Below are 10,366 nucleotides of genomic sequence, written 5' to 3'. Positions count from 1 at the left end.
ATGCATGTTGGAGGTTTGGCGGTTACGTAGTTACACCTAATTGGGTTAGTTAGAATTAATCGGCCCCGCGGGGCTTAAAGCGGGTCCAATTAAGCTTAAAACTTGGTTTAAACTCCAACTTTTTCTCAATTTCTTGTACACCTCTTAACCTGCGCACCGCGTCCTCCTTTTGGGTTGACGATGAATAGTGGACCTCCCGGTGACCATTAACTACTCATAGGTATATTTCCTAGTAATATTCTATAGAATTATTTCGCACAGCGCCGAGGGCCCGATCTATGGCCCCAAGCATCGTGTATAATATAGTAGAGGCTCATAGTTCGACAGAGAATTGATTCTAGCCTAGGGAGCATCTGGCTTGGGTCACCTTACCAGTTCCGAAAATGAACAATTAAAAGGAAGGCTGCGTATACCACTCCTTCACTATGGACATGGATAAAACTGAGCACACAAGCAAACACTCTGAGTATCGCCAAAGCAATTCAATGAAAAATCACATAATTCCCTTTGTTCAAAAATATTTTATATAAAAACTTAAACGTTTGGAGCAACAGCGAAGGCGTTAAGGGGATCTGCGACATACTTAGTATCTACTTACCAAGGTACAGACATACATACATGGACCTATAGGGGGAATACTTTGGCTTCAAAGATATTATTCTACAACAAAGTTTAGATCTTTCCGGGCTTTACTTTTCCACCAAAAACCGCAGGCTTGGAATCAGTATTGTTTAGGGTTTAGGCGAGTCAATTGTTGTCCCTAAACACCGAAAGAAGTGCAGTAGGCTAGGGAGGTTAAAGGTAAAAGCCCGAATATTTCAGTAACGAGAAACTCAGGAAGAGCAATTAAGGGTTTAAATACAGAAGAACAATGATTGTTGTTGTCGGGGATGGATCTTCAGAATCATCCAAAAAATGCAATACGCTGCAGGTGCAATCTTTTATTTTGTATTTTGGCGCAAGGGGCAGGGAATAAAACAACCAATATCCATGTAAATGTGTGTTAACCTGGATTGTTCAAACTATATCTTGACACCTTGATCACAATTGGCTTGTGAGGCTATTGAATGGAAATCAAATAAGGCTAGTATACTAAAAACAAACAAAGAATAATAAGTGGGCAAAAATATGCAATGTATTCACTGAAGGCTCTGGTAAACGCATGTCGTTAGCGTTCTTTTAAATTCCAAGGAATGGACTCTTGATATAGTAAAGTAACTAACACTACAACTTTTGTTAATATAATTAAATAAGTAAGGTCTGTTATGTCCGAGTAATAAATGGATACGAAAAAGCAAAAGAAACGGGGGAAAAAAGAAAGAAGACAAGAGATAAAGGAAAGTTAACGCGGGAATCAGTCACGTTCAGACTGGACAACCACTCAAAGTATGCAATATTAAATAGTGACAAGGACCAAGGACGAGAAAATGATATCGGGCGTGGCTTGTCACACAATCAACCACACTCTCGGAATAGTTGTTGCGCAATGTCAGTCGTGGAAAATGTAGGATGGGATGCCCTGAATGAACAAAAAAGAAAAGAAAAAAAAAAGAAAAAGAAAAGAAAAAGAAAAAGAAAACGGATAACTAACGGATAAAACGGAGGAGGAGCATTATTATTAAATCCAGGGCAACCTGGACATCAAGCCATTTAAGGCTAACTACACACGGGGATCGGGGAAAAAAGGGGGGGAAAAAGTAAAAAGTAAAAAAAGTAAAATATCTAACCCGACGCGCTGGATAGAATCACGCATGACAAACGGAATTAAAAAATAAAAAAATAAAAATAAAAAAAACAATATTATTAAATGGGAAATTCGTGTTTGGGTAGGAGGGTGAAAAAATCAGGGTAAAAGAACCAATAGAATTAATAACTGCATGCATAATTGATGTATGGCCCTGCCTAACCTAGGGTAGTCTCATGCATTAGCGCACTCAACAGTGTCAACTTCCAAGGTTCTTTCACCATTTCACAACGTGTTGCGGGAAAAATTCTTCGATGAGCTCGAGGTAGTAAGGCTGCAGGATTGGTGCAAAGTTAGTACTTTTCTAATTGATCACATTATTCTATTGATGGACCTGAAAAAAGAGACGGATAATTGACATACCTTTAGTTCTTCGATATTCGGAACGTCATCAGTCTTGCTGTATAGATCATACGGGTTGAAAGCCTTGACCGCCTCAAGCATGCGCTCGTCGTCGTCGTTCATCAGGTGCCTATATGCACCAGCCGTGTGCCAGGGATAAAACGAATGATAGCGAATCATGGCCAGTGCCTCCTTGGGGAGGGTCGACTGGGTCTTGACGACATTGTACAGATACTCGTCATGGCCCCAGGAAAGCATGACATTATCAAGGCCGCAGTTGGGGTAATATATGCCGAACTTGGTCCCGTATATTTGGTGCCCAAGATCAGGATTGTTTGCAAATGTCTCGGGATAGATAATTCGCTCGTCAAAGGCGCATCCAACTGGGAATGTATCTCCTACCACGTCCCATTGGCCTTCTGCGCCAAAGAAGAAGAGAAGCTTCCCTAGGTCATGAATCAAGCCAGTGAGTTGCATCCATCTTGGCTTTCCGTCGCGCCTGATGGCTTCAGCGGATTGGAGAAGATGGCCGATTTGGGAGAGGGAGGTGTCCGGATCTGACTCGTCGATCAAGGTATCGAGTTTCTCAATTGCTTCCCAAATTGTCATCTCAGCTCTGACTCTGGACCGGAACTCGTTACGGGCTTTCAGATTGTATGCAACCGTTTGCTTCTCGTGCTGCTCTCGATAGAAAGCCTTGACCCGTTCGCAGGCAGTCTCGTATTGCCGGAACTTGGACTTGTCCTTGTCTGCTCCAAATTTGGGCTGATCATAAGGGATAGATCCCTCGAGTTCTGCTTTCAAGACATTGACAATATCGATATCATCTGATGTCTTGTCGAGGGCACCGCCGTCGCGTGTCACATCAAACGTGACGTTGTCAATCCTTGCGGGAGCCATGTTAGCGGAGGGAAGTTTGACTGAAAAAGGGAAGAAAGAGAGATAAGAAGTTGAATTTGCAAATTCTAGTATGCTATAGAGGGGCGGAGTGGAAAGAAATTTGTCAAGATGAAGTATTAAGGTTGTTAACGAGAAGAAACATTCTAGAGAAAGACGAGGTGTGGGCCTATATATACTTATGTACAGTACCTACCCTGGACAGTGTCTGGGCAGGTATATTGTGCAGAAGATAGAAAGCCACCAGCAGGAGGAACGAAGAACGAAGGTTGATTGACAGCAAATCATTATTGCAAACAACACAGTCTAGCAGGAAATCATGAAGTTAACGCAAGCTTAGAGAAGCAGCTGCCCTTCGTTGGGATACGATCATTTTGCACGCTTCATTGCAGTTAGACCCTGCATACGATCTAAATTAATTGCACTGTACGGAGTCGTACTGCCAACGAAACATATTGATATCGGGTAAGTCCAAGGCAAAAGAAATAAAAATAAAACAAAAACAAAACGATCAACTAAAGCACGTTTACAAGTATGAAACCCGGAGGAAGGTAAACAAGAATAAGAACAAAAAAGATAAAAAAAAATAAAGGGATAGAGAGAGAGAGAGAGAAAACGAAAACCTTTGTTCGGCCAAACTTTGGTAAAGGCGTGCATATCCAAGGACGTTCTACCATAATTAAACGGTGTCAATAATCGAAACATGCATGGAAGACAGGAGAATTCTAGCGTGTCGAATAGTGAAGCGGGTAAAAGGCTCCATCTTCGGATCCACGCCGATCCCACGGGTAGCAACATGAGATGGCGAATTGGGCACCTTTGTTCTTCTGCAGGACTTTCGCACTAGAAACGACCGAAAGACCGCACGCATGCACCAACATTATTGGGCATGTTTACCGCCCTATTCTCCAAGTCTTTATCGATCTTATTACACATAGAAGCGGACATCAGTCGGCGACCATGCTCATATAACCCTCCCTCCCCATAACAACGCGCAATTTGAACCGTTTGCCTTGTGATGCGGCGGCAGGCGCAGCAAAAGAGCGGTAAGGCCGTTAATCGTGGCACATATGTATCCGGAGATTCATAATTCACAGCGAATAGGTTACGCATTATCGAGGTCTTAACGGCTCCACATGTTGTATCGCGCCCACTGGGATAGACGCACCGCACGCAACCTCCCGCATAACGGTCATGAGGCCGTAACGTGGCCGGAGCTCTTGGTTCGAGGCCCGAATGTTGCGATAACTTGACTCGGAACCATATGGATGTTTCATTTTGTATAACAAAGGTTCTTCGCAAAATACTATATCCGATAAAAGACCCTGGGCTAGACTAGGCACATCGCGAAACGGATTGGTATATTTTTTCAGTGACTCATCGGACAATGATTCGATTTGCGGGTAGAACGACCTATGCTGGAAATTCGATAACAGCAGGGCATGAAGCCGTCCGCCATTTCGGAGGGGCGCATGGTTCTAGCACCTTGGCAATTTAACTCCTCTGATCCCGAGAAGCGAGTCGCCTCAAGTGCGAAAAGCTTTATTGCTCCCGTCAGTGGGGCGTGTGTCAAACGTAGCTCACTGGTTTGCAGAAAATGTTTGTCTGAACGGAACGTTACGCTACATGTTAATATTAGGCAGCTTCAATATATTTGCAATCATATAACGTTTCCCTCACCTCACTTCAGGGCTGTCTTCCCGCTTCAGGAAACACACGACGCGTGGGTTTTTAAGCACTTGTAGAATGCGGTAATATACATCCCCATCCGGAAGATCACCCGCCCCAACACTCAGAACACACCAACCAGTTATTTTTCATAGAAACGCCATTTTGTCCTGAAATCTCTCCCTACTGGCAAGTCCTTTAAAGCGCCCTAAACAACTCAATCGGCATGTGGTTCTCCTTCAATATACGAGCATGAAATTCCTTTTCAGGCATCATTCATCCCATCCACCACTTCCTTCCTCAATGCATAGAGTTACAACGCTCCCAACATATAGCCCGCTTGGTATAACGGCGTATAGTCTCCATCAAATGATCTCCTTAACTCACCTTCCGCTGTTGCCAGCTCGTCGCCCACCCGTTTCACAAGCTGATCAGCGCACTCCTGTGCAGTCATCAATCTCAGTTGGAACTTTAAGGAGAAGATGATGCGCACGCATATACGTTTGCAAATAATGGCCAGCGATCAACTCGTGGAAGACCGTTGCGCGGGCGAAATGGATGTTGTACCCGCGTATGCTCATTAATTTGGATTCATGGGCCATATCCGCTGTAGGGTATGACACCATGATTTTCTCTCCGCAAAGGAAAAAAGGGGCTTGCTTGTGCTATGCTAGCGACATCATGAACATTCTCCACGTCCCCGCCGCGAGGGGTGGAACAGTAACGAGGCCATGCTGCTTTGTCACGTAATCGATTGCTTCGAGTGTGAGATCGCACAAGTGGTCTGTTGGCCCGGCTCTACCTGGAGGGTCTTCACAAACTCGAGAGCCTGGTGCCAGTTGCCGCTATAGCCCAGCTCAGTGGCTACTTTTATCATTTCAGCCTCACACCAAGGTCGACAAGCAGGCCATCGCGGCCGATGGGCTTTCCAACAATAGCGTCCTCTTCGTCGCCAGGGGTGGTGCCCATGAGTTTCTCGCCAATAAAAGTTGTGAGCTCTTCTAGTGCCTTGGCGATCTTACCATATGGTTCACCCACCAGGTAAACAACGGATCGTAGGCATTGAAGAAACCAAACCACTCCTGTAAGTGATTGCGGAGCTGGTCTGCCGCTTTTGCGGCACGGGAAGCACTTGGTTTGTCAATTGTTACCTTCCCGGTTTCTACGCGCTATTTTAATTCGGAGATGACTTTGGTGGCGTAGTCTAGGTCACCAGCGGCTCCCTACCCGTTTATTGGGTTCATTTTCTACCTACCTTGACAAAGATTGATTATCATGGAGGCGAATGGGAGAAGAGGTTGCATCTTCTCGCTCCTTTACGCATCAAGGTGTCGAGCTGTTTCATGTTCCGCTTCAGGTAGTTTTGCAAAAGCAAGTAGTCAATATTACCGTCCTGAGAATGGCTATCAAAGCCTTCTTTGCTAAGATCGCTGAGCTGCTCATTGTAGTATGCCTGAAGCCGGCTCACTCTCTCGGGAGAAAAGGGAATGTTGTAGAACTTTTTGAGACAGTTTAGGTCTTCCGCGACCCGTTCAATACGCTGTTGCATCTTCTCAGAAACAGAAACAGTATGGTCTGATGTCACCGCGGTGATGAACTCCTCAATTCGACAGCGTATGGTAATAGGGCAAAGACAAGCGAGGATGGCTGGGGGCTGATTGTCGTGTACGTGCTGTGCAGCAAAAGAACAGGTACGAAACCTGCCCTACCAATGGCAAGGGTGCGGCAGGTGTTTTATATGCAGCAGAACATGAGGCAAATGGCACCATCGGATGTGTTTACCGGACTGTTTGCTTGCTGTCATGCCGACATCGCAAGAGTCGTCAGAGCCACAACCACACCTTTCGCGCCAGTCGAGCAGGCTTGAGGGTATTCCCGACCTTAACACTCACTTTCCGTCCGGTCAAGCCACCACCAGTGAGCCGCAGCTCGAAATAAGCCGGCCTTACATGGCTGTTTAGCATCCGAATACCTCTCGACCGTCTCATCCAAGCCTTTTTGCCCGAGGCCAGCAGCCCCTCTCAGAAATCGAGCCGACAAACTTTCATCTCTGGCCCGTAAACCAGGCAAAAATAAACCATTTCGGGGTTGCCCAGCCTCCAGCTCGTCGGTTATTGTGCCACAAGATTGAAGCGTTCGTTAGCATTTGCGGAGTATGGAGTGCTAAGCTTGATAGATCGACGTCGTTGTGGCTTTGTAACTCCACCGCATCAGCCAAGCGCCTGCCTAGCCGCCTACTCGGTCGGCTTGGCGCCCCGTCAATACAACGTCTCTCCTTAATTGCTCGCTGTGTTGACAGTTGACCGCTGGTCAAACAAAGGAAACTTGCTATGTATGTGCTATGGAAGGAAGTGACAATCGGATGTATCTGGCAAGTTTCCTCAATATTTTCTCTTTGTATCAGTACCACCAACGCAGGCGGCTTTCTGACCGAAAGATAGATACCCCATTGCGCGGCCGGACCTTTATCTGAGCTGCTGAAGAGCTAGCACTCTACATGGATGCGGAGCATGCTCCAAAAACCACCAAAAAGTCTACCTCTTCCGTTTTGGCTCATGGGATTGACAATATCATCTTCCTTGAAGATGAAAGCACAGGATATTAACGGACACGCCCAGTTTTTGCATTTTGCTGGGTGCCTTCATCCCGGCAGCCTGTCATACACAACGGCGTGAGTGAGGCGTCGGAGAATAAGCACCCGAGTGTGTGTGCGGGGAGAAGACCTGGATGTATGTTTCGTACAAGCAATGCAACGTCCCCGAGGAGTCCCCTACTGGCGCTCCGGTTTCGGCGGCGCCTCTCAGACAACCCCCGCCTTTGGTCATCTACCCCTAAAAATAGGAGGCATAGCTACCCTCCTTCTTTCGCACATCTAGAGAGATCGCGTTCCTTGCTGGGCAACTGTCAGCTATCCGCTGAACAGATACTTCCGTTAACCGATGTGGTCTTCCCTTCTGGACAATGCTACCCTACAGGAGTACCATGCCCCCTGTACCTTAGATTGTTGATAGCTTTCTGGTGAGCTAAAATGCACCACTTCCAAGGGTTCTCATTTCAACGTTGATGTTTTATAGAACTGATCACCCAGCGATGGCATATTCACAAAGAACAAATTTATCTTTCTTAGGCTTTGTTATTTGTGACTGTTGCGAAATGGTTCAAGCTTCAAAGGGATTTCAAGCAATGCGCGCTCGCATGAGAGGCCAATAGCTAGATCACGATGGTGGAATTTCTACTGAGCTAGGGGCGCATGTTACTTCGACTGTCATTGAGGATATACAGAAGTTCAAACAACTCATCAATTTGATCCAAAATTGCCCCAAGAGCATATTGACGCCCTTCGCCATGCTACCGAAGCAGGCGATACTGAAAGGCCACTGCACTCGAGCAAGAACTCATTGAAGATTCCCCGTATCTTGAAGTTCGTGCAGCTGTTCAAAACATGGACGAGGAGTTGGTTGCTAAGACGGTCCGCGCATGGATACTGGGATTCATCTTCACTACACTTGGTGGCGGCTTGAACATGTTCTTGAGCATGAGGTAGCCTATCCTCCTCAACCCTCGAGCGATATACAGGAGTCCCGCCATAAGGTTTCCGTCCATTGTTGTTCAGTTGTAAGTTAATCTTTGTTTTCAACATACTGGTACTCACGATAGTGCTCACAATCAGGCTGGTGTTCCCCATGGGTTGTTTTTGGGCTAATGTCGTTCCCCGTAGAGTGTTCAACACTTTGCGCTTCGTTGAATTTTTAACCCGGGACCTTTCACAATTAAGGTGGACACAGTTGTTACTGTATGATATTCCGCCCCACAAATGTTCTTTAAGCAAAACGGGGAACTTTGTTAATGAAACCTTTGTCATAGCTTATAACCAAGTAAGTATTACGACGAACCTTTCTCGTGTAACTATGGCCGCAAACCGAACATGAGGACTAGCGGAATGAATGTCAACAGTGTTTCCATTACTTAATTACTTATGCCTATAGTACCGATGCGCTTCTTGCATTGAAAGGAAACGGTCAGAACACCCTTGTTGATGCATACACTTTTCTCCTAGTCCTCCACAACGCTAATCTCATACTTGAACAAAATATTTCAACGTCGATAATGGTTGGGGATTCCAGCTACTATTTACCCTAAGTAGCCAGCTCATTGGAATTTGGTTAGCGGGTCTTTTTCGCCGATTCTGTGTCTGATAAGTATTGGTATTTGCCATTATATACTAGAAGCCCGCTAACTCGATTTTTCCTAGGCTATCTTCCATGATGTGGCCAACGGTATTTTCCTGTAGAAGCCTTCTATATGCCCTCCATGACAAGAGAGGGCTAGACCCTTCCATGACAAACGGGTGGAGTATTTCACGTCATCGCTTGTTCATGTACTTGGGCCTGGCGTCTTTTGTATATTATTGGTTAGTTAAACACTCCCCGAGCCCTTTGCAATCAATTGCACCTATATAAACTAATGCTCTTTGTGCGGGAAAAAAGGTTTCCTGGAATCATCTGAGAGGGTCTCGCAGTATTTTCCTTCTTAACGTGTGAGTCAGTTATAGTTTTAAAAATTTTTCTAAACGTAGTTCAAGGATCAAACCAAATAATGTTGTTGTCAATCAGCAATTTGGTGAATTTACAGGGTTGTCATTGATCCCATTGACCTTCGATTGGACGTGAGTTATTTTCTCCCTCACATATTGGTGGGAGCGACCATTAAACCGTTACATTAGCTACATATCGAGTTACCTTCTCAGCCCTATGCTATCGCCAACTCATTCGCATGTGAACACTTTAATAGACTTGGTAATAGCTACATATATCGGTATCACCATTTCAGGGGCGCTGTAAGTAAGCAGATATCAACGCATGGTTATCACGAACCTCATTAATTATAGGTACGCCGAATATCTGCCAATCAGCACATCCTCCACCTTTGACAATACCCAAAATTTCTACAATGCCTCCCGTATTGTCGGGCCAGATTTTACATTCGACGACGTAGCCAAGTACAAGGAGTATTCGCCTCTGTTTCTGGTCCCCACATATGTCCTGAACTATGGACTCTCCTTTGCCACCCTCACCGCTGTTGTTGTGCGCATTATTCTTTTCCATCGGAAGGAAATCATTTACAGACTGAAGGCTGCGAAAAATCAGGAATCTGATATACACATGAAGTTGATGCGGAACTACCCGGAATGTCCTGAATGGTGGTATGGAGCTCTATTCCAAGTCTAGCTACCGGCGAAGAATATGCTTCACAACTGCCTTGTAAGCCAACTGGCCATCCTATACATCCGCGATTGCGTCCAAGTCAGGTTTCTGAATGATGTGGCTGTCATAGGGTGAGCTTTCTTCGTTTCAGTCGTCTCGAATTGGTATTTGTTGTATGTGCTCCTAAGCCCCTTGTTAACTTAGCAAACTTCTACTAAATCGAACAGATCCAAACTTGCATGTTGATGGAGATAACAAACGTTAGACTTTGTTGAGTCCCCGCCCAAGCCACGAGATCCCCATTCGACTGCTAACCCGTCTCAGCGCTTAATGTTATGTCTCCTTTCATAGGAGGCTACCTGATCCCCGGAAAAGCTATGGTCTTCAAAGTATTTGCCACAAACACTCTCAGTCCTAGATGTTGACTAATTCCGCCACAGGCAAACCTTTTCTATGGATCTAAAAGTTCGTTCTTAATGGCCAATGGCGGAAATCTATGGCGCCCTTCGTG

The 10,366-nt window shown here is 45.5% G+C and overlaps 3 protein-coding genes across 4 annotated transcripts; 1 reads left to right on the top strand and 2 right to left on the bottom strand.

The window, feature by feature from the left end:
- Positions 1–1,088: 1,088 nt before the first annotated feature.
- On the bottom strand, positions 1,089–2,986 carry BDCG_07912 (inositol oxygenase; the record flags this gene model as incomplete). The annotated part of the gene is made up of 2 exons (XM_045423689.1): positions 1,089–2,018; positions 2,108–2,986. 2 exons carry the CDS (start codon positions 2,984–2,986, stop codon positions 1,962–1,964), a joined length of 936 nt encoding a protein of 311 aa, XP_045272567.1. The 3' UTR covers positions 1,089–1,961.
- Positions 2,987–4,095: 1,109 nt separating this feature from the next.
- On the bottom strand, positions 4,096–6,200 carry BDCG_07911 (X-Pro dipeptidyl-peptidase; the record flags this gene model as incomplete). Its single annotated transcript, XM_045423688.1, has 6 exons — positions 4,096–4,313; positions 5,039–5,109; positions 5,339–5,496; positions 5,540–5,626; positions 5,674–5,813; positions 5,972–6,200. 6 exons carry the CDS (start codon positions 6,198–6,200, stop codon positions 4,096–4,098), a joined length of 903 nt encoding a protein of 300 aa, XP_045272566.1.
- A 1,893-nt stretch (positions 6,201–8,093) lies between these two features.
- BDCG_07910 lies at positions 8,094–10,203 on the top strand (the record flags this gene model as incomplete). Of its 2 annotated transcripts, none has more annotated exons than XM_045423687.1 (9): positions 8,094–8,191; positions 8,370–8,526; positions 8,904–8,928; positions 9,139–9,169; positions 9,228–9,317; positions 9,375–9,488; positions 9,564–9,912; positions 9,986–10,115; positions 10,180–10,203. In XM_045423687.1, 7 exons carry the CDS (start codon positions 8,094–8,096, stop codon positions 9,877–9,879), a joined length of 831 nt encoding a protein of 276 aa, XP_045282355.1. In that variant the 3' UTR covers positions 9,880–9,912; positions 9,986–10,115; positions 10,180–10,203. The 2 variants fall into 2 exon arrangements, with proteins under 2 accessions (XP_045282355.1, XP_045282354.1); XM_045423686.1 differs by having other exon boundaries at positions 9,986–10,125.
- Between the last annotated feature and the right edge of the window lie 163 nt (positions 10,204–10,366).

The sequence above is a fragment of the Blastomyces dermatitidis genome (assembly GCF_000003525.1).
Source record: "Blastomyces dermatitidis ER-3 genomic scaffold supercont1.10, whole genome shotgun sequence".
In the NCBI taxonomy this organism is placed as follows: domain Eukaryota; kingdom Fungi; phylum Ascomycota; class Eurotiomycetes; order Onygenales; family Ajellomycetaceae; genus Blastomyces; species Blastomyces dermatitidis.
The sequence above is the reverse complement of the archived record's forward strand: the minus strand, read 5'-3'. Positions and strand labels throughout refer to the sequence as shown.